At 43.8% G+C, this 23,919-nt stretch overlaps 1 protein-coding gene across 1 annotated transcript in view; it reads left to right on the top strand.

Annotated features, from left to right (window-relative positions):
* Positions 1–23,919, top strand: part of LRRFIP2 (LRR binding FLII interacting protein 2) — a 1,911,431-nt gene that overhangs the window by 748,873 nt on the left and 1,138,639 nt on the right. The window contains exon 5 of the mRNA XM_044075332.1: positions 21,187–21,279. Within this exon, the coding sequence (XP_043931267.1) occupies positions 21,187–21,279 (93 nt within the window). The remainder of the gene's footprint in view (positions 1–21,186; positions 21,280–23,919) is intronic.

The following is a 23,919-nucleotide window of genomic DNA, read 5'->3' as shown; positions in this document are numbered from 1 at the left end:
TGCAGGATCAGAGCATTATCAATTCTCAGCATTGCCCTTTGGCTTATCTACTGCGCCCAGAGTATTCACGAAATGCCTGGCATCAGTAATTGCACACTGCAGACTTCAGGGGATTCAAATCTACCCATATCTGGACGACTGCCTGATACAAGCGGACAGCAAGACAAAATTGTTAAAGGACTTGGACTATGCCATCCAGCTATTACAGGCCTTGGGATACACAGTCAACATCCAAAAATCAAGACTTGTGCCATCGCAAAGGATAACCTTTTTGGGTGCAGATCTGGATACAACCATCCAAATGGCCTTTCTCACAGAAGAAAAACAGAAACAACTTCCAGATTACTTCAAGAATCTGACAAGACAAACTCAGCTAACTGCAAGGAAAATCCTGCAGGCCCTGGGTTTCATGGCATCCTGCATAATACTAATTCCACAAGCCAGGCTACATATGAGAAGATTGCAATGGTACCTAAGGAGTGTATGGACTCAGCACAGTCACAGCTTAGAAACTCTGATTCCAATCATACCTTGCCTTCATAAGGAATTCCTGTGGTGGGCTCAAGCCTGCCAGACCAACAGAGGGTTGCCTTTCTTCAAACCAAAAGCAAACCAAACCATCACCATGGACACTTCAGACCGAGGTTGGGGAGCACACATGGAGGACAAATGTATCCAAGGGCTATGGTCTCAAGGGCAGCTGCAAATGCACATAAACCAAAAGAAAATGCTGGCAGTGATACATGCAATTGAGGCTTTCAAACCTTTCCTTCAACAAGGCCACCTGCTAATAAGGACAGACAACACCACAGTTATGTGGTACATAAACAAGCAAGGAGGCACGCACTCCTACCCTCTATGCAGACTGGCTATGAATCTATGGGATCTTTGTTTGAAACTCAATATACAACTACAGGCCCAGTTCGTGCCAGGGAAAGACAATACTCTGGCAGACAGCTTAAGCAGAACTACCATGGATGCACACGAATGGATGCTGCACCCAGACATCTTCTTACTCATAACACAGACATGGGGAAGGCCCGAGATAGATCTGTTCGCCTCACCCCACAATCATCAACTGAAAATTTTTTGCACAAGGACATACCATCCACAAGCATGGAAGGTGGACACTCTCTCTTTCAGCTGGAAAGCCCGAAAAGTCTATGCTTTCCCACCAATCCCATTAATGTCCAAGGTTTTACTGAAGATCAGGTCAGAACAGCCAAAAGTGATTCTGATAGCTCCAGACTGGCCAAGGCAGCATTGGTACCCACTGTTGAAGAGCTTATCACAGACGAAACCGTGGCCTCTCCCATTATGGCCTCTTCTTCTGACGCAGAACAATTACAAGATCCTGCATCCCAACCTAAAGACCTTGCAGCTAACTGCCTGGAGAATACCATGTCTTCTTCCCAGGACAGCTTATCCCAGAGGGTAAAAGACATTATTGTGGAAGCTCGCCGCCCTTCCACAAGGAAGGCATACTCAGCAAAATGGAAAGGATTTCTCATTTGGAACACAACAAAAGGCCTTGATGTAACAGTGATGAACATGTCACATATACTGGAATACTTAGCAGACTTGTTCCACAGTGGCCTGTCTTATTCTTCCATTAAAATACATGCCTCAGCAATTTCAGCAGAATACAATGTAAATCCTCCTGTCTACTCGCATCCTCTCTTAAGACAATTTCTCAGAGGAATCAAAAACATCAATCCTCCAAGGAGACCACCTTTACCTACTTGGGACCTTAACTTTGTGCTGGAAAAACTAACACTTCCTCCATTTGAACCAGCAGCATCGGCAGATCCACAGTTTCTATCCTGGAAAACTGCATTCCTTCTGGCCATAATTTCAGCAAGAAGAGTATCTGAGTTACAAGCTTTAATGGCAGTGCAGCCATTTCTTATTTTTCATCAGGACAGAGTTTCATTAAGAACCAACCCAACTTTTATGCCAAAGGTGGTATCTAGAGTATCCTTGAACCAAGCAATTCATTTTCCTACATTCTTCCCAAATCCACAAAATAAAGGGGAGAAACTTCTACACACTCTGGATATCCACAGACAATTACGCTACTATTTGGACAGAACTAAAAGTTACAGAAAGACTGACCAACTGTTTGTAGCATATGCTGCTGGGACACGAGGAAAAGCAATTTCCAAACAGACAATCTCAAAATGGATAGGAAATTGCATTCGCTTTTGCTACTCCTTTCATGGAAAGACTGTTCCTGTGAATATTAGGCCTCATTCCACGAGAGCCACAGCCACCACTACAGCCTTCCTAAGAGGGGTGGCTACCAAGGACATTTTAGAAGCTGCTACATGGAGCTCCGTGCATACTTTTGCCAAGCATTACAATTTACCCTTATACTCCAGATCCAGAGCAGGTTTTGCTACAGCAGTCCTGCAGGGTCTCTTAACTACACCATCATTTTCTTAGTACCTCCACCCCCAGATTGGCTATGGTATTCTACCCATATGTTATGACTGCAGATGCATCCTTGAAGGACATAGTACAGTTTTGTACCTACCATAAATGTAGATGTCCGATAGGTATGCATCTGCAGTCAGGTTTACCCTCCCTCTTTCCCCTATGTGGTATTCCTAGGGTGCTTACCCCTTCAATAGCTGGGGGAATCTGTTATGGTGTATTTGTATATATATATATATATATATATATATATATATATATATATATATATATATATATATATATATATTTTTTTTTTTTGCATTATGTTTGCAATTTTTTGGCATTTTATCCAAATTTAGCTTTCATAGAGGGCACCTTGCATCTGGGGCAAGAAAAACTGAGGAAGATGGCGTCGGCTGATGCTTTTATACCCCAGACGCTCTGACGTCGGGGAAAGTGCGACATCAGCCGAGGCCAGACCCAGACTTTGGAATCCGGCCTACCGAAGGGCTGCCTGAGGCAGGACAACCCATATGTTATGACTGCAGATGCATACCTATCGGACATCTACATTTATGGTAGGTACAAAACTGTACTTTTTGTGTTTTTCATTCTACATATATATATATATATATATATATATATATATATATATATATATATATATGTAGCTCCCATTTTGGGGGGGCACCTGACATCTAGGTCAAGAAAAACTGATGTAATGGCGTCGGCTGCATGTTTTATACCCCTGACGTCATGGAAGAAGGGACAGCAACCGACACAGGACCCAAGACTTTGTTAATCAGGCCGACTGAGGGCAAACTTCCAGCAGATTACCCAAATGTGATGACTGCAACAGTGAATACACTCAAGCATCGCCATTTATGGTAAGTGTACACAACTGTACTTTTCATCTCCACTTTGTCCAACATAAACTGGTCCTTCCTTAAAAACCTCCCCCTTAATGATGCTGTATCCTCTTTCAGTATTGTATTTCTAGATGTATTAAATTCCATGGCACCTTCCAGGAAAATCAGGGTAAAGTCAAAATGTGCTCCCTGGTTAACTAAGCAAGCACTCTCTATCATGCATCTGAGGGATGCTGCCTGGAAAACTTGGGCAAGAAATAAAACTCCTCCCTTACTTCCAAGCTACAAGGAACTTAGAAATAGGTGTAAAAAACTAGATGTTGTGTAGTCCAGTCTCGCCTACATTCTTACCCGTGGGTTTGGAGCCGAACCTCGGCTCTGACTCAGCCAATACTCTAGCTTGAAGTCTTTCAATTGGCCTGGCTAAGAAGGTATCCCATGCTGCACTGCTCCCTTTTCCCAGATCTTGTTTGCCGCTCGTATAGCTCGGACGTGGTCTCGCTCTTGGCTGTGGCCAAGTATCACTTTTGTCTTTGACAGTTTTTTGCTTCAAAAATAAAAAGCTATTTTCATAGCTGTGTGTGTGTGTGTACTGATCTAACCCTTGGTAAAAAAAAATGTCTGGTATTATTGTCTTTTGTGGTGTCCCGCTAACTGTTTCCCCTATGGGCTAGGCCCGTTTCAGTTAGAGGACCTAGTCCACCCCTTCTTCTGCATTTCTTGTTAGTTTAGTAGGTACCTATCCTTCGGGCTAGGACTGTTTAAATTAGAGGACCTTGTCTTTCCTTGTGTTTCCTGTTGAGACCGATTAAGTTAGAGGTCTTGTGTGTTTGTCTGTTGTGGTTTTGCTTGGTTCCCGTGCTTTATATATATTAACGGTTGACTGTTATTAATGGTTGTTGTTTCTTTCACCATGTCTAAGGATACGAAAGAGCATAAGCCCTCAGGCTTTAAGAAGTGTACTAAATGTGGTTATAAGATGTCCATCACTGATGGGCACTCTGTCTGTGTTTATTGTCTGGGGGCTATTCACATCCAGGAATCTTGTACTTTTTGCCATGCATTTAGCCCACGTGCTCTTCAGGAGAGGAAGAACAAGCTAATTTTGAAAGGACTTTTGAAACCCTCCTTCGAGGAGGATTTGGGAAGGGCTTCTAGCTTTAAGTCCTCTCCCTCTAAGGCTAAAACTTCTAAGGCAAAAAAGCGTTCTCCGGCTCCATCTGTATCCTCAGAGCCTCCTAAGAAAGTAGTGAAATCTTCTGTGGTATCCTTGGCTCCACCGTCCTCGAAGCCGCAGGAAGTTAGTATATTGACCAAATCTGCTTTGGCTCCAAGCCCCTCTGAGCCAATTATGGAGGTGCTAGTTCGGAGCTGGTCTCCAAATTTTAGGCCAGTCTCTCCTCCTCCTCCTCGTAGGTCTCCTTCAGAGAGGAGGTCTAGAGCTCCTTCCTCATCTTCAAGGTCCTCCAGGACTCTTTCAGGTGTGGATGTAGATAGAGTGGTGCAGAGACTTCTCCAGTCACCAGTTCTGGCAAAATTGTTTTCGGCTCCAGCCCAGTCGGCTCCAGAGCCTGTCAGCCAACCAGTGTCGATACTTCCACCTCAGTCGAATCTCAGCTTTCGGAGCCGGAGTGGTCGGCGCAGTCAGATGTCCCTAGGTCGGCTTTGATGGCCCATTCTGGCTTATCGGCACCGGCTTCAGCTCCAACCCTGTCTGCTCCTTCCACGGGGTCCAGGACTCATGGTTTCTCGGTCGGACCTGAGGGCGAGGCCTCAGGTCGCTTTTCGGCTTCTAGCCTCTCTCTCTCGGTGCTTCGGCTCGGGGAAGCCTGACCCCTGCATCAGCTTCACACCTTGTCCCTTCTGCTCTGAGGTCTTCCACACCTGGTCGATCTTCGGAGCCGAGGGAACCAGCTTTTGAGGCCATGCGGAGCGCACTGGCCAGGTCCTCAGCGACATCATTCGGCACTGACACTCTGTTCCCTTCATCTTCGGTGTGGGTCTCTGATCACCCTCTATCTTTCGACAGCAGAGACCCAAGGCCTCAGGATACCGCCATGAGTGGTCCCCTTATTTCTGAGAGCCCCTCAGTGTTTTGGCCTGAGGAGCCACCCAGAAAAAGAACATGCAAGAGGAAGCACATTGACTCCCAAGATAAGTCCCTCACGTCAGACACCGACATCGAGGAATCAGAGGGGTCCCCCAAGTCATCCTCTGAGGATGTCTCTTTCTCTGACATCCTGGAAATTTTGAAGCAGAGGTGACTGGCCCTCCAAAGCTCCCTCCAAGGAGGAGTCTGTGTTCCTGAAGGCCTTTGGGGCCCAGTCCTCCGCTTCCTGGGTGTCTCGACCCCTCGACGAGCTTTTAGATCTGGTTTGTCGAAGGGTGCGGGAAACCCCTGACTCTGTGGAACCAGTCCCCAGGACACCCAACAAATTCTTGTCCGCCACCTCTGACAAAGAGTTTCTATCCAAGGGAGTTCCTGTAGATGCCATGGTGGTGGCAGCGGCCACCAAGAAGGAACTGGCTGAGACTTTGTCTACCGTCCATCCTCCTAACAAAGAGTCTAGGACCATGGACCGGTATGGGAAGCATATGTTTTCTTCAGCGGCCTTTACACTGCGGTGACTGAATTACTTATCTCATTTTACATAGCTCTAAAGAGATCTCCTGAAAGAGCTTGGAGATACTCTACAGGGTAACGTTTCTGATGTGGTGGCTCAGAAGGTCAACGCTCAGATGTCTACCCTCAACTCTATTGCTAACTCCTCCATGAGGCTGATCCCTTATGCAGCCGAAGGAGCAGGTAGGGCAGTGAGTTCGGGAATTGCTCTTAGGAGACACTCCTGGATGCGCCTCTGTAATTTCACGGAGGCCTTCAAGTCTACATTCACCAACACCCTGTTTGATGGTTCGTCCTTATTCGGAACCAAGGTGAAGGACACACTCACTAGGTTCGAGCAAGAGGGAAAAACTCTGTCTGCTGTGGGAATCCGTTTTTCCCTACCCTGTGGGCCTTATCCCAAGACCCAGAGGTGTGGGAAGATGTGGTTCAAAAAATCACAGCTATTTTTTCATGACCCACAAGTTGAGTCCCCCTCCAGAGGCAGGGGAGGGGGGTGGTAATTCTGGTAGATGCCGCCCTAGGGGCAGAGGAGGCCCGCATAACCAGGGAGATCGCGATTCCTTTTGTGATTCTCCCTACCAGCGCTCCTGATGGGGGGGCCCGACTGTGCATTTCTGGAGCCAGTTAGGGGTCGCATTTCACTATACCCAGAGGCCTGGCAATGTATAACTCAGGACCAATGGGTATTAAAAATAATTTCCAGAGGATATTGCATTCCCTTCTCTTCAGCTCCCCCTCCGATCAAAAAAATCCCAGATGTTCCACCTATTCAATGGGATTCTGCAGCTTCAGAGGTTTTAAAGCTGCTAGAAAAAGGAGCCAACCAGCTTGTCCCCTCAGACCAGATCAGATTAGGGACTTACTCCAGATTCTTTTTGGTGCCGAAAAGAACAGGGGACCTGAGACCCCTTTTGGATATCAGCAGATTGAACACCCATGTAAAGAAGTCCAAGTTCCGAATGGTCACGTTGTTATCTATTCTCCCATTGTTGGGAAAAGAAGTGTGGATGTGCTCCATCGACTTCAAGGATGCTTACTACCATATAAAGATGGACAGGGCATCCAGAAGTCATTTATGCTTCCGGCTGGGAGCCAGTTATTTTCAATTTCGCGCCCTGCCCTTTGGTCTCACCACAGCCCTCAGGGTGTTCACCAAATGCATGGCAGTGGTAATGGCTCACGTGATATGTGAGGGATTCCAAGTGTTTCCATACCTGGATGACTGGCTCCTTTCTGCCACCACCAGGCATCTACTCCTACAAACTAGAGACGCCACGATCAAACTGGGTCAACAGTTAGGCATAACTCTAAATTGGGAAAAGTCTGCCTTGTTGCCTTCGCAGCATGTCACCTTTATAGGCGCCGAGTTAGACACCGTGCTCATGAGGGAATTCTTACCAAGAGAAAGGATTCAAAGTTTACAACAGCAGGTGTACGCGTTACTCCCTTTGAGAAGAGTGAAAGCAAGATTGATCCTCAAATTGTTGGGCACAATGGCTGCTACAATTATGCTGGTTCCTTTAGCAAGGCTACACCTGAGGCTCCTTCAGTGGCTACTCTTCACCCAGTGGTCTCTGCAACATCTTCCTCTTTCATCTCATAATAATCACAGACAGGTGCAAGCAGGATCTACACTGGTGGCTTCACACCAGCAACCTCGACGCGGGAAAACCCTTCGTTCCGTCACCTCCAGTTGCCACAGTGACCACGATCGCCTCCCAGATAGATGGGGGGGGCATTATCTAGGCAGGACAGTCCAAGGCACGTCGCAGAAACGCAAGCTGCATCTGCATATCAGTGTCCTGGAGATGAGAGCAGTGCTATTAGCACTTCGGAGCTTTTTTTCTCTCTGGACAATTGCGATCCACACAGACAATATGTCAGTGGTATGGTATCTAAACAAACAGGGAGGAACCAAGTCATATCCCCTTTGCAGAGAGGCCATGCGAGTGTGGCAGTGGACAGTGGCTTCCCAATGTTTTCTTGCAGCAATGCACATTCCGGGGAAGTCCAGTGTGACTGCCGACAGGTTGAGCAGAGAGATTCTGATGCCTCACGAGTGGTCCCTGAACAATCAGATTGCGGAGCCGATTTTCCACAGGTGGGGTCAACCTTGCTGCAACCTATTTGCCAGCCCCCTCAATACCAAATGCAGCAGCTACTTCACCCTTATCCCCCCTCAGGGGGAGTCACCCAGGGACACTCTAGTTCACGATTAGCCCTGCGGTCTACTGTATGCCTTCCCTCCTGTTCCTCTGCTGACAAAGGTTATTCATAAAGCGCAATCTTTGGGAAGCAAAATGATTCTGATAGCTCCATACTGGCCTCATCAAATTTGGTTCCCCTTCCTCCATCCTTAACTAGTGGACGCCCCCTGGATTCTGGACTCTCAACCAGATTTGCTGACTCGTACATCAGGGCAGCTCTATCCCTCTCTTCAGACCCTCTGGCTGACAGCCTGGCTCCTCCACTTCCATCATTAGTTAGGCTTCATCATTTTTCACCGGAAGTGGTTCATATGCTGTCTTCTTCCCGTAAGCCTTCCACCAGAAAAAACTATTCCAGTAAATGGAAGAGATTTTCCATCTGGACGTATGCAAGATAAATTGATCCTTATACAACTCCAATTTCGTCAGTCCTGGAGTTCCTCTCCATGCTTTTCAACCAAGGATCAGTGGCCGCAACTATTAAAGTCCATTTGGCGGCTATTTCCACTTTTCACGTCGCTGATGAGCCTAATCTCATTTCACACAGACTTTGTAAGGTATTCCTGAAGGGCAGTATGCTGCTTCATCCTCTAGTTTTTGAACCAGTTATGCCTTGGGACTTAAATTTTGTTCTACTTCACCCCCCTTCGAACCTGCAGCCACTTGTGATTTAAGATATTTGACTTGGAAGACAATCTTTCTAGTAGCCATCACTTCAGCCAGACGTGTCTCGGAGCTTCAAGCCTTATCAGTTAGACCACCTTACTTGATTTTTCATAAGGACAGGGTTTCTCTCAGTCCTAACCCTTCCTTCCTACTGAAAGTGGCTTCCGTCAGTGATCTAAACCAATCCATTGAACTACCTGTATTCTTTCCAGAGTTCTCGAACAAGGCAGAATTTAGATTTGTGCACAGACAATTACGATTCTATTTACATAGAACGAAGGATCTCAGAAAATTGGATCATTTGTTTGTCTCATTTTAAGAAAACAGGATCGGGTCTCCTGTTTCCAAAGTCACTTTGTCCAGATGGATTTCCAGTTGTATTTCATTCATTTATGATTCAGGTGGCAAGGATTTACCATTTCAAGCGAAGGCTCATTCTACCCAGTCTGTGTCTACATCTACAGCTTTTCAGGCCAGGTTGTCTATGAATGATATTTGTGCTGCGGCTACATGGGCATCTCCTCACACCTTTGTTATTCACTACAAGTTGGATTTGGTGTCCAGAGGCAGGTCTTCCTTTGGTTCCACAATGCTCAGGAGTATTTTCCACTGAGCCTCCCAGGATTCAGGTGCTGGGGACGCTGTCCCACGGGTAAGAATGTAGGAGAGATTGGACTACAGAACTTCAAGAAGTTATGTACTCACCATTACGTTCAATGTATGTAGTCCATCTTGCCTCACATTCTTACTTACCCCCCCCTCCTTCCCCCATCCTGGAGGACCTAGGGGTTAGGTATGGTTTCAAATTCCTTTCTGGTTAGTATGTTCTTCCTTCTCTATATGTTGTTGTATGTGGATGAGTGAATGATTAGCTCGCAGCAAACAAGATCTGGGGAAAGGGAGCAGTGCAGCATGGGATACCTTCTTAGCCCAGCCAGTTGAAAGACTTAGAGCTAGAGTATGGCCGAGTCGAAGCCAAGGTTCGGCTCCGAACCCACGGGTAAGAATGTGAGGTGAGATGGACTACATACATCGAACATTATGGTGAGTACATAACTTCTTGTGACCAGAGACAAAAAAAAACATTCTTTGCCTCCAACCAAAGTAGCCCACATAGTAACACTAAAAAATTTTGGTCTACCATAAATATCCTCCACCCTGGTAATCCTCCTTCCCCCAACCTGTTCCCTCTCAAAACTGCCTCGGAGTCTGCTGCTCTTGTAAATAATTATTTTATTGAAACAATCCAAAAACTAACTCCAAATAGCTCTCTTGTCTCCTCTACCTTTACATCCCAGTCCTCCTTCCTCCAGTGCATTTTCCGTACAACCAGTTCCCATTGCCTTCATCAAATCCCAACTAAATAAACTTAAGCCCTGCTTTCCCTCTGTTGACAATCTACCTTCCTACTTTCTTAATATTGCTGCCAATGCTATCGCTTACCCTGTCTCTATCATTATTAATCGTTCTGTTACTGAATCTCTTGTCCCAGATGTATGGAAAATCCTTCTACACAATCCCTCTATACAAAGGAGGAAACTCCACTGAGCCATCCAACTATTGTCCCATTGCTATACTATCCCCCCTTTCCAAAATGCTAGAAAAAGTGTGTGCATACACAGCTGCTTAAACACCTGCTTTCTAATAAGCTTCTTACTCCCACCACAGTACATCAACAGCTCTACTCTCAGTCACCCAAACAGTAGCAGAAGCCCATGATAATAACCTGCTAGTTTCCTGCTTATTCCTCGATTGATAACTAAACTCTCTGACCTTCATCTCTCCACCCCCTCTTTAAGCTGGTTTTATAGCTACTTATCAAATAGAAAACAATCTATACGCTGGAAAACTGTCACCTCCCCATTTCTTCCTGTTAACACCGATGTGCCCCAGTGTTCTATATTGGGTCCTCTCTTGTTCAGTATTTTTACTAAAAGTTTATGCTCTGCTACCAGCCTCTCCACATATTTACACATCCCATAACTCTTTGCTCTTACCCAAGACACTTTTACATCCATTGAAACCTGGCTCACTGATGATCAACTAATTCTAAATCCAAAGAAAATGAAACTTCTACTTTTCCTTCCTAAAACACTGGCAACACACAAATCCACTTTCTCGGTTACCTCTCTCAACAATACCATTAATCAGACCAGAACCCGATACTAAATTAGTTGGTGTTATAATTGACGATGAATTAAAATTCGAAATACATATCCATCATTGCATAAAAAAAAATACACTAGAAACTTGGTGTCGTGTACCATAACCACAGACTGCTTTCACCCTCCAGCAAACCCTCCCTGGCCCTGTCTCTCCTATCACCCTTTCTTTTGTATGCAGCTTCAGTTTTTGCTAACCTTCAGTCTTCACTTCTCTCCAAACTAGAGCAAACATGCAATAAAATAGCTAGATTCGCCTCTAATCTCCCTTACAAATCCCACCACTGCCTCTCCCTTAAATCATTACAATGGCCTGAATTCCCTAAAATAATTGTTTCTTTTTCAACTGCATATCACACACTCTGTTCTTTATAATCCCACCATCTCTAATATTGTATCTCTATATAACCCCCGATGTCAACTTCGTACATCTGACAAACATCTTCTTGACATTAACAGTCAAAAAATATCGGTAAGTCTCTATATAAATATTCTGTAGCTCACACCTGGAACTCCCTTCCACGTGAAATAAGAAGTATCCCCCATAAGTTCCATTTCAAACTACAACTCAATCACTACCTTCTTAAGACCTGGTCCTGCCCTTGCCAAGCTCCGACCTGATTTCTTCCCAAGTGCTACTTCTGATTACTCTTAGTTTTTCTCTCTTTTTATCTGCCTTTTTTTCTTGCTGCTGTTTACAGTATATCTACAATCAGGTTTTTGTAAATATTTCTACACTGGGATTATCCTGCCACTATTGTATTGGATTTCTTGAAATGTATATATAAATATATTGTCTTTGTTGATTTTATTTTATGTAAATGTTTCTTGTCAATATTACTGTTGTAATGCTTAGTCTTAGTATTAATTACTGTTTTTTTGACATGTCTGTAATAGTAATTGGAGCTTTTCTCCTCGGGTCTCCACTGAAAGTGGGCCTTTAGCTCAGTTGGAACAACGCGGTTAACAAATGACAATAAATATTACAACAAGGACGTGGTTTCTGTGGTTAGAAATGATATTATTTAGCTATGAATTTGTTGCAGGTTTTTAACCCTTTATGTCAAGTACATCATGCTGTTCCGTACCCCTCTACTCCAGAGGATGAGGATGTTTGGTCTAAGTGTGACGAGGGAGATGATTTTCCTGAGCTATGATACAGAATCGGAATTGTCTTGACGTGGTAAGGCCTTGCTGTCTCTAATTATGGTGGCTGCTTAAAACACAATTACTAGAAAATGGAGATCAGAATCTAAACCAACTATATTAGAATTAGTGAATATAGTAACAGAGATAAAACAACTGGAACTGAGAGCTTTAGAAAAAGGTAGGAGCAAACTACATAGGAAAAAATGGGAATTGTGGGATCAATACATACGGGGAGGAATGAGTTTAAAAGAAGGCAGGACTTAAAATGAGCTATGTAATGTTTGACTGAAAATGATTGGGTATGTCATCTCTTCTTAGGAGTTTGCCTATTGGAAGGAGACACTGCTAGTTTTTGTCTCTTAAAAGAAGTCGAGGATTTAGAGGGAAAGAATTCAGGGACCTGAAAAATCATAGAAACCTGCTGCGCTGATTTACATTTGTTTGAGCACCGATGCAGCAGAAGGCCCAAATAAAGTGTACCTATCTAGAAAGGAGTTCTGGATTCCTAGCTAAGTCATCTGAAAACTTTGGTTTCATACCCAGACAAATCTCAACATTGTGACAGAAGCATAAGTCTTAGATACATTGTGGGTACAATCATAAATACATTTAAATACATGTTTAGCAGCTTGAGAGAAGTTAGCCACAATCTGAGACAAATATTGTTTAAAAAAAAAAAAAAAGACAGAAAATTCTCTCAAACTGTTGACACATTTAAGCATTAATTTCCCACTTATGTAGCCCTGGTAAATGAGAATTCTAAAGGCTAAAGTAGAGGGGGAAAAAATCTCATACCTAGTCTGTCAGGAGTTTACCTTTATCCCCAGTAACTGGGTTGGGAGTGTAAGGCACCTGTTAGGAACATTGGGAGGGACAGCAGCTGGGTTTTCTGTAAGATGAGAAAAATTTATTTGCAAGCTTCAGAGACTTCATAAAAATGATCTGCCTTTTTAAGTACAGATAGCTGAGAGAGTCATGAATATTGCAGGCAGCTTTAAAAGCACTATCCAATCCTGGCAGAACAGAAGAAATGGATGCAGTATGCAAGGCTTTTGTTCTAAAAAATCTTACCTGCCAAACTCAGGTGGAGCAGCCATTATTTCCCAAACAAATACAGTTGATATAAAAAGTGTACACACCCCTATTAAAATGCCAGTTTTTTCTGATATAAAAAATGAGACCACAATAAATCATTTCAAAACTTTTCCCATCTTTAATGTGGGACACGCATACCCCCACCCCCACACACACCACCACACATACACACCACCACACACACCCACCCCCACACACACACACACCTGGGAAAGGCTGGCACAGATTTACCAGCTCTGCTACCTCCACCCAGGCTATAAGGTGGATTCACTTCCACCAGCAAGCTACTTTAAGGCTCTTACCAGGGTACCCAATTACTCTTAGTAAAATCAGTACTTGTACAGATGGTAGTGTTAACCAAGCGGCAAGTCTTTGAGGAGCATGAATTCACAATATCACCAAATAAATGCAATTACGCTCAAAGGTCTAACTATTTTCTAAAAGACCAGCCACAGTGAAAGGTTTAGATATATTTAATAATAAATAATAAAGTAGAATACATGAAAATACCGAATATCTGTTTGTAACAAACACCAGAGTGTCAATTCACAGGAAATTAAAAAAAAAAAACACAGATGGAAAAATTCAGACATATACTGAAAAACAGTATTTAACTAATCTCACTATATTTTCTAACTAACTGAAGAGTTACTGCTTCCTAGTTAAGTTACTTACAAAAGCAAGGCAAGATGAAGTAAGTGAATGGTCCTTTTTGTCAGATTCCCAAAAACAGAGTGCTGAGTGTCACTATCACATCTCTTTCTACTATCTAAAATAATTTCAGTGCTGGCTGTGGAATGACATCACTTCTGGTCACCTGACTACCCCCTGACTAGAAGCTGAACCAGGATCTAGCACAGATGTCACAATACACACCTAGGCTTAATGCAGCATCTGGAAATTGTAAAGCAGTTCCAATACTTTCATCCTTCCTGGAGAGACTAACCAACCAATGTTAAGATGTCCAGTCTTGCCTTCGTCCTTGCTGGATGGGTTCGGAGCCGATCCTCGGCTCCGACTCAGCCACTTACTATAGCTTGAGAGCTCTTTACTGGCTCGAGGCTACCCCTTATCCCAGAATGCCCAGCGCCAGCTACCCCAATCTCGTTTGCCGCTTTAGCTGCAAGGTTGCGATCAATACTGGCTCAGGCTTAGTATAATTTTTTGTCTCTCTTAAACTCAAATATTGCACTTACAATTTGATATAATTCTTCTTTGGTAGTAGTTTGTAAGTTTATTTTACTGTAAACCCCCTTATCTCGTCCTTGTGCTTTACTTTTGTGCTGTGTTGGCCATTGCCCCTTAGTCGCTAGGCCTTCTGTTATTCCCTGAACTCATTTAACTTAGAGAGCCCCCCCCCCCCATTAAGGACAGCCGTTTAAGTTAGAGGCTCTCCTTTAAGGTCTTTATTAATTTTTAGTTTTTCTATTGTAGTTTGACTTTTATTAAAATGTCTAAGGAAGTTAAAACCTCTGGTTTTAAAAAGTGTGACTCATGCTGTCTGAAGGTGTCTCTGACAGATGGGCACACTGGTTGTGTATACTGCTTGAGGGCTCTGCACCTGCAGGACTGTTGTGCTATTTGTCATGCCTCTAGTCCAAGGGTCCTACTGGAACGGAAAAACAAGCTTATCCTCCATGGATTATTGAAACAGGATTCTCCAGCTAAAGCATCTCAGCCAGTGAAACCTTTGAAACCAGTCAAGCCGTCGGCTCCTTGTTTGGATCCGACCTGTGAGCTTGACAAACCAAGTGTGTCGGTGCCGACTGGCACCGACCAGACTTACCCCTCAGTCGGCTCCAACTGTTACTTAGGAACCATCTCGGAGCCACAAAAGAGCTAGGTCTCCTTCTTTGGAGCCAATTCGCTCGGTGCCACAGTCACCATTACTTCAAAGCAAGTCCAGTCATCACTCATCTTCCCACTCCTCTCGATCCTCGAGGTTATCGGATCAGGATGTGGAGAGAGTGGTCAGTAGGTTGATTGTCACAGGCCCATGCTAAAATGCTTTCGAGCCCACCTCAACAGGCTTCGGCTCCATCCGCTTCGATTTCGATTCCTCCTCCGACTATGCTTAGTTCAGAGCTGGAGTCCATGGATGCTCCGATAGTGGCTTCTTCAGCTCCAATAACATCCTCATTGGCTCCGATTACCTTGATTCTTCCCCCATCAATGTATCTGGGTGCCGAAGCTCTCTTGTCGGCTCGAAGGGGGGGGGGAAGTGGCATCGGACCCTTGTCCGACCCCACTGTCCCTCTTGGAGCGTCGGCTCAGTTGAGCTCGGCTCCCACATCAGCCTTGGAGCTGGAGCCCTCCTTAGGTCGAGACCGTGATGCCTTCGAGATCATGTGGAGAGTGCTGTCCCCACAGATGGCTCCACTGTCACTTCCATCGACTTCGTCCCTCCCTCTGTGCCTGTGACATGCCTGTGACAACCTCTGCTCCTCCAGCCCCAAAGCGTAGGGAACCTGTGACCCAAGACACCCCACTGGATGAACCATCTTCTTTCAAAACCTCCCCAGAGCATTCTGAGCAGGCTTTCCAGAAGAAAAAGTGCAAGAGGAAGCACCAAGACTCCCCTGAGTCTGTCACCTCAGATACAGACCTGGATGAATCGGAGTCGTCCCCAAGGCCCCCCTCTGAAGATGTTTCCTTTTCGGACATCCTTGAGATTCTTAGGCAGAGGCATAGCTGGACTTCCCTAGCCCCCTCTGAGGATGAGTCTGTATACCTGGATGCATTTGGTTCCTGACCTTTCACTGCCTGGGTGTCTCCACCTTTTGATCCACTTATGTCTGTAGTGTCTCGAAAGGCTTGGTCAGCTCCAGATCCCATGGAACCTGTCCCGAGGAGACCCAATAAATTCATCACAGCTCCCCAAGGCAAACAATTCTTAACTAAAGATGTCCCAGTTGAAGCCATGGTGGTAGCATCAGCCACAAAGAGAGAGTTATCCGAAACCTCCTCATCTGTCCATCCACCGAATAAAGACTCTTGTACGATGGACAGATATGGTAAGCGAATGTTTTCATCAGCGACCTTCTCCCTTAGGTCCCTGAACTATCTTTCCCACTTTACTAGGCTTCAGAGGGATCTCCTGAAAGAGCTTGGAGATGCCCTACAAGATCCCATAGCTGATCAATATATTTCAATAGTCAACTCCTCCATGAGGCTTATTTCATACACAGCCGATGGAGTGAGTAGAGCTGCAGAAATAGGAGTAGCTCTTAGGTGACATTCTTGGCTGCGGCTATGTCAGTTTGTTGAACCTTTCAGAGCATCCTTCACCAGTACCCCCTTTGATGGCTCCTCTCTCTCTCTGTGCCTCAGGTGAAAGACATGCTTACCAGGTGCCAGCAGGAAAGCTTTCCACTCCTGCCAGACCATACCCAAAAGGTCAGAAGGGTGGAAAGATGTGGTTTCGAAAATCCCAGAGACCTTTCCCTGATGCACGTGGTAAATTTTCCCCCAGGGGCAGAGTGGGAAATAATAACAATGGCAGATGCCACCCACGTGGCAGGGGGGGGTCCGCAAAGTCAGGGTGATAGAGAAACGTTTGCTTCCAAGCTCTGTTAACATCCCTGAAGGGATGCCCGACTGCTCAACTCTGGAGGCAGTCGGGGGAAGGCTTTCATTGTACCCAACCACCTGGCAAAATATTACAAAAGACAAATGGGTACTAGCCATTATATCTGGAAGTTACAAGATTCCCTTTCATCAACCTGCTTTTGTTTCAAAAAAAATCCATCCCAGATGTTCCACCCAATCCAAGGGATCAGGCAGTCACAGAAGTTTCAAGATGCTAGAAAAAAAGAGCCATCCAGGAAATCTCCGCAGACCAAGTAGGATCCGGAATTTACTCAAGATTCTTTTTAGTGCCTAGAAAGACAGGGGACTGGAGACCAATTCTGGATCTCAGCAGGTTAAACAAATCTGTACAAAAAGAAAAGTTCCAGATGGTAACACTGCAGTCCATTCTCCCCTTTCTGGATCAGGCCAGTTGGATGTGCTCCATAGATCTTCAGGATGTGTACTATCATATAAAAATGGACAGACACTCCAGGAGATTTCTACGCTTCCGGCTAGGGTCCAGTCATTACCAGTTCAGAGCTCTGCCCTTTGGTCTCACCACAGCCTCAAGGGTGTTCACCAAATGGGTGGCAGTAGTGATGGCTCACCTGAGATGTCAAAGATTCCAGGTGTTTCCTTATCTGGATGACTGGTTCCTCACTGCTACCACCAGGCAACAACTTATAGAGGTACAAGATTATACCATCACATCCTGTGCTCAACTAGGCATTGCAGTAAACTTTGAAAAATCTGCCTTGTTGCCCTGTCAATCTATTACATATATAGGAGCAGAGCTAAACACAAGAAAAATGATTGTAAATTTGCCTCTGGAAAGAGTTTCCATTATTCGAAAACAGGTGTCACATCTCCTGAGGAGCAAAAGAATTCCAGTCAAATATGTTCTTCAGGTTCTAGGGTCCATGGCAGCAGCCATTCTTCTAGTCCCCTTAGCATGCTTTCACATGAGAATCCTTCAGTGGTTTCTTTTCACACAATGGTCCTTCCAGGAATTACCCATGTCTCATTTGATGCTAATTACGGAATCTTGCAAAAGACACCTTTCCTGGTGGATGGTCTCCCCACTAGTTTCTCAGGGCAGACCTTTCATGGAACCCCATCCAGTCGCCACAGTGACCACGGACGCTTTCATGGTAGGATGGGGGGGCATTATCTAGGGAAGACAGTCCAAGGCACTTGACAACCTCATGAGTACCACTTACACATCAACGTCTTGGAGATGAGAGTGGTGCTCCTAGCGTTGCAAGCTCTTCAAGACTCTCTCCCTGCAGGGACTATTGCAATAAAGACAGACAATATGTCAGTGGTTTGGTACATCAACAAACAGGGCGGAACCAGGTCTTACCCCTTGTGCCGAGAGGCCCTCAGACTATGGCAACGGGTGATTTCCTCCCAACATTTTCTGATAACGCATATCCCTGGGACATCCAACATAATAGCGGACAGGCTTAGCAGGGCTATCCTCATGCCTCATGAGTGGTCTCTGAAACAGGAAGCTGTTGATCTTATTTTCCACAAATGGGGCCAGCCTGGCTGTGATCTCTGCCTCTCCTCTCAACAACAAATGCAGCAGCTACTTCTCCCTTGTTCCTCCTCCAGGTCAGACACCCAGGGACGCTCTAGTCCACGATTGGCCTCAGGGACTCCTTTATGCATTTCCCCCCTTCCCCATAATTCTAAAAGTCATTCAGAAAGCAAAATCGTTGGGTTGCAAAATGATCCTCATTGACCCCTATTGTCCTCGACAGATTTGGTTTCCGTTCTTCACCCCCCACCTTCTAGCCCAGCCTTGGATTTTGGATCTAGTACCGGACCTCTTGATTCATCATTCAGACGGGCTACACCAATCCCTCCAATCTCTCAAGCTCGCCGCTTGGTTACTCCACTTCCAATCCTAGCCAGGCTCCCCAATATTTCCCCAGCAGTGCGTGATAATATTGTTGTTTCCTTCCATAAGACAAATACAAGGAAAGTCTGTGCTAGCAAATGGAAAAGATTATCTTACTGGGCAGAATCCAGGAATTTAGATCCTTTTACAGCTCCTGTACACAAGATTTTGAACTTCCTAGCAGAACTGTTTCATTCTGATGCAGTGGCTGCCACTATCAGAGTACAACTGGCTGCCATTTCAAATTTTCATGTTGGAGTTTCTAACTCTAGCATAATGACTCTCAAACTCTGTAAGGACTTCATGAGAGGTACATCTCTACTGAGACCCCCAGTGAAAGAGCCACTTCCACCTTGAGATCTCAGTTTGGTTCTTGCCTCCTTGATACTGCCACCCTTTGAACCAGCAGCATCATGTTCCTTGAAATTTCTCTATTAGAAAACTCTTTTCTTAGTTGCTATTACTTCTGCCAGACGTGTTTCAGAACTTCATGCACTATGTGTTCGCCCTCCATACCTAGTTTTTCACAAAGAGAGGAATTTCCTGAGAACTAACCCATCTTTTCTACCTAAAGTTTGTTCAGACCATAATTTGAATCAATCCATTGAACTCCCTGTCTTTTTCCCTAATCATTCCAACATGGCAGTATACAGATTACACCAACTGGATGTGCAACTTCGTTTCTATTTCTATAGAACTAAAGAAATGAGAAAATCAGATCAGTTGTTCCTTTCATTTGCTAACAACAAACAAGGCCTTCCAGTTTCTAAAGTAACATTTTCAAAATGGTTATCGGACACCATAGTCCATACCTACCACTTGCGACAAAAAAATCATCCAACAAAACCCAAAGGTCATTCAAACAGGCCAGTAGCTACTTTAGTAGCATTTCAATCTAGATTGCCCATAGATTCAGTTTGTGCAGCAGCTACTTGGGCAGATCCTCATGCATTCATTTCTCATTACAAAGTAGATGCGGTCGCCCGAGGCAGAGCTTCCCTTGGTTCCACGGTTCTGAAGAGTCTTTTCCAATGAGCCACCCAGGATTGAGGTGCTAGGGACGTTGTCCCATCCAGCAAGAACGAAGGCGAGATTGGACAACTTAACATAAAGAAGTTATGTACCTACCATAACGTTCCATGTTAGTTGTCCTTCATCTCGCCTTCCTTCTTGCATCCCTCCCTCCTTCCCCCTTCCACGAGGATTGAGAGGAATTTCTCAATGGTTTCACTGGCTAATTTTTTTGTTATTAGTTACTTCTCAACCAAACTATGACATTTAACTGTATATCCAGGTTTATTAATGGATTATCTTCTATAATTATGTCTAGTGTGAGCTATCTCAAACAAGATCTGGGTAGCTGGCTCTGGGTATTCTGGGATAAGAGGTAGCCTCAAGCCAGTAAAGAGCTCTCGAGCTATAGTAAGTGGCCGAGTCGGAGCCAAGGATTGGCTCCGAACCCATCCAGCAAGAAGAAAGCCAAGATGAAGGACAATTAACAGTGAACGTTGTGGTAGATACTTAACTTCTTTTTCTCTGGCACCCAAGGTTAGCAGTTAGTTCACCACTAAGGATAACAAGAGCAGCGTGTCTGGCTGCATTCAGGCCTGTAAGATAAAATCTTTATGGCCTAAATCAAGTCATTTAATTTCTGGCTGTTTTTCTTAAAGTAAGCTGAGCTAAGATTAACCCCTTCCCTTCCAGCATCCTCTGTTAACATATATACATTTCCTGAGTTACAACAGTACAGTCTGATATAAATGTATTTATTTTCTGTCCAGCAGGACCCACTGTTGATACATCTAGCAGCTTTACAAATACATTTTTAACACAAGCATCTGTACAAATAAGTTTGATATACAAATGACATGAAATTCTTTACAAAACCCCAGCTAGCTATGCTGGCTTATGTTACACATGCACTGCCCTACTCTCTCTCATAGCTGGCACTACCTCACATCGTCACTGGGCTCCTGACATTAAAGGCATACACACACGCTCATACACGCACATACTTTGCACTTGTTGATGTGACAGAGGTCCTTCTGAACAGTTGTTAGTAACACTCAGAAAACAGCAGAAGGTATCCTCCCTAAATGTGCCTAACCGTTCACTTACCCAGTGAGTGCTTGTAGTTAAAGATCTTAAAAATACTGTTTTTCCCTTTCTCCTGGTTTCCTAATAAGGGGAAGCAAAAAACACCAAGTGAAAGAAGTTGTCTAGGAGTATGATTTATTCATGGGAAATACCGTAGACCAGTTAGTCTCTCTGGTATCTTCAGCCTGAACTTGGAACACTTTATCGCTCAACTGATTTCACTGTCAGTTTTCTGCCCCTACTTTATACAACACCTGTTAAATAACTACCTTTTATTGTTTGACTTAAGTTACTCTTTGTTCAAGCTTGTACTGTTCAATATTTGTTGGACTTCAAACTATCATTTATATTAAAGTTAAATCAGATTCTTTAAGCTCATATTTATTTCTTCTCTTCTGTGTCTGCCTTTTCTTTCCTACAGGAAAATCAGCATCTGCAGCAAAAAGTAGGCTTCCTAACCCAAAAAGCATTTGACCTCCAAGAAACCATTAACTGGAAGGATAAAAGGATTGGGGTAGGAGGTTCAGCCAGGCATGGGGTGCTTGAGAAGAATAACCTAAATTAATGTCTGCTATGTCTAGTATTGCTTGCATGTTTAAACAACTAGAACGCATGGTTTTAGTAATTAATTTACAGTATTTAGAAACTGTAAATGTGAGTTCTTAGAAGTCATAATATGCCATCATCGTTTTCATTTAGCTGGGAACTGGTCACCTTTAGAGACTTTTGGGCCAAGACCCATATTGTTGAAGTAGGCACGTGGGCCAGAATCATGTACAGCTCAGTAGTTTGCTATGGAGCAGTGTGGGCCAGAATCATGTACAGCTCAGTAGTTTGCTATGGAGCAGTGTGTAGCCCACTACTTTATTTTATGTAAAATGCTTTTGATCACTTTTTTAGCCACTTACCATTTACTACATTAATTTTTATTGCACATTATTTAAATTGTATTTGTTGCCACATACTTTGCATTTTCAGTGGTCATCATGAATTTTGATAAAATATCTTTTTGAAAATGTTGTGTAAATGCCATGGATTACTGACTAGGTACTACATGATATTTTGCAGGAAAGCAGGTTAGTTGGTAATACCATATTTTGATCATTGTTTCTACAGGTCTTTTGCTAAATGTTAACAAAGGATATTCAGTGTTTGTGTCAGACAGATTCCCTGTTAATGGAATTATTCAGGGCATAGCTCTCAACATCTTGCTTTTCAGTATTAGAGACAAAGCCAAAAATAATCAGGAAAAGATGGCCCAAATAAGAAATGCTTTATAAATATTGGCATTACTGACTGAGACAGTTTGCAGAATAAGATAAGTTAGTTACCATTGTATGAAGTAAAATAATTATGTAACTGTAATGAGTGCATTGATTTCAGTTCTGGGCAGAAAGATGCACTTGTTATATACATCTCTGATGTCAGATAAGTGCTTAAAAAGTGTTGTAGTGTGCAGAGCACCACAAGTGCACAATGAATTTAGATAAAAAGATAGCTTTAAGCACGTTTCAGCACTCTTAAGCTGTAGCTTTCTGCTAAAGCATATCATTGTCCATCAGCAAATGTCATTGAGAAACTGCAGTAGCTTTAAACGCCTTAATATGCTTCACTGTCTCTCTCTCTCTCTCTCTCTCTCTCACACACACACACACACACACACACACACACACACACACACACAGGAAAAAAAAGTGTGGTAGAATGAGTGTCTAAAAAACATTCATTCCTTAGAGGTGCACTTAATTTCTGGTTGGCACTGCTAAGTGTTTAAAGATTTTTAGAGCTATTAAACGCTTCAGGCATATTCTCGGTAAGTAATAGTGGATCAGAGCAACTATTGGAAAGAATTATGACCGATCATAACTTCTTGTCATTGTGCTCTTGACATGGATGTCAAGATTCATATCTCAAGCCTCACTTCACTTTACACTCCAGCTTAATTTCTTGGCATCCATGTCTCTGCCACATAACAATTCCACTGTAATCGGAATCCCTGGCATAATCCATCTTGTTATGGATTGTTCAGCGCTGTAAAGCTCTTTTCATATACTACATACAGAAGGCAGCCACCACAGAAAAGCCGCAGAGAGCTTCAACAGTTTTAATAGCTGTAGTACACTACTCACCGCTGTACAGAAAACAAAAGTGTGGTCGAGTGAGAGGAATTTAACAACTTTTGTAGCCATTCATTCACCACAGGAACACTAGCTTTTGGCTGCTATCTGTGTGGCAGTACTAAGTGTTTGTAATCACTTTGTGCTGTTGCACTTTTTCTGGATAAAACAGAGCAAGGTCTGAAAGTTGTAATAACTTTAAAAGCTCTGATAAACTGCTGACTGCACACAAACAAAGGTGAGATAGAGAGAAGCATCTAACAACTTTAAAAGAGTTGCACTCTGTTTTGTTTTCTGTTTTTGTAGCAGCAATGTGTGCCACAACTTTAAAATCTGTAAAACACTTCTTACGCCTACTTTTTTTTTTGCAACTAGAAGCACATAAGGACAGCTAAAGCTCCAAGTTATAGAAAGAATTATGATGTGGTTTCTTATTATAACCCAGTTTGTGTGTTTGTCCATCCTAGAAATGAATGTCGTTTCTTGATCTGTATTTCTAAAACATTTAACACTTTGAACATAATCATAGACCAAATCTGTAATCTTCAGTATTTCTTGACTGTAATGCACCATCTTTTCACAAAAGTAGAAAAAATAATAGACTTAATGGGTACCAGAGCAGAAGCTTCAGTCAAAATCATGAACATTTGAAAATTGTGTCAGCAGAGTCTCTTGGAGGGAATGAGATTTTTCTTTAGTGTGTCACTTGCAGCTAGTCTCAACCTTGCCTTTAGATTTAACAACTTGGGAAACTTAAGTTCCAGTCAGATTTCTTTCTGCAGTCCTGTTGTCTTTAAAGGCTAATGCACATCTCATGTCTCTGCTTGACCTAACTCGGGCTGATATATATCCACCAGTAAGCTGTTTAAGCTATTGCCAATTTCAGATGTTCATCGTGCATACAGCTGCAGTCATAACAGATGGGATATCTTGCCGTCAGGCGGGTCCTCGGTCGGCCGAATTCCAAAGTCTAGGTCCGGCGTCGGTTGTCGTCGCTTCTTCCCTGACGTCAGTGTGGCAGGGGTATAAAAGAGGCA

This window comes from Protopterus annectens, chromosome 6.part1 (assembly GCF_019279795.1).
Source record: "Protopterus annectens isolate FY-2018-M chromosome 6.part1, PAN1.0, whole genome shotgun sequence".
NCBI classification, from domain to species: domain Eukaryota; kingdom Metazoa; phylum Chordata; order Ceratodontiformes; family Protopteridae; genus Protopterus; species Protopterus annectens.
Note: the sequence above shows the minus strand (reverse complement) of the source record. Positions and strands in the feature narration are given on the sequence as shown.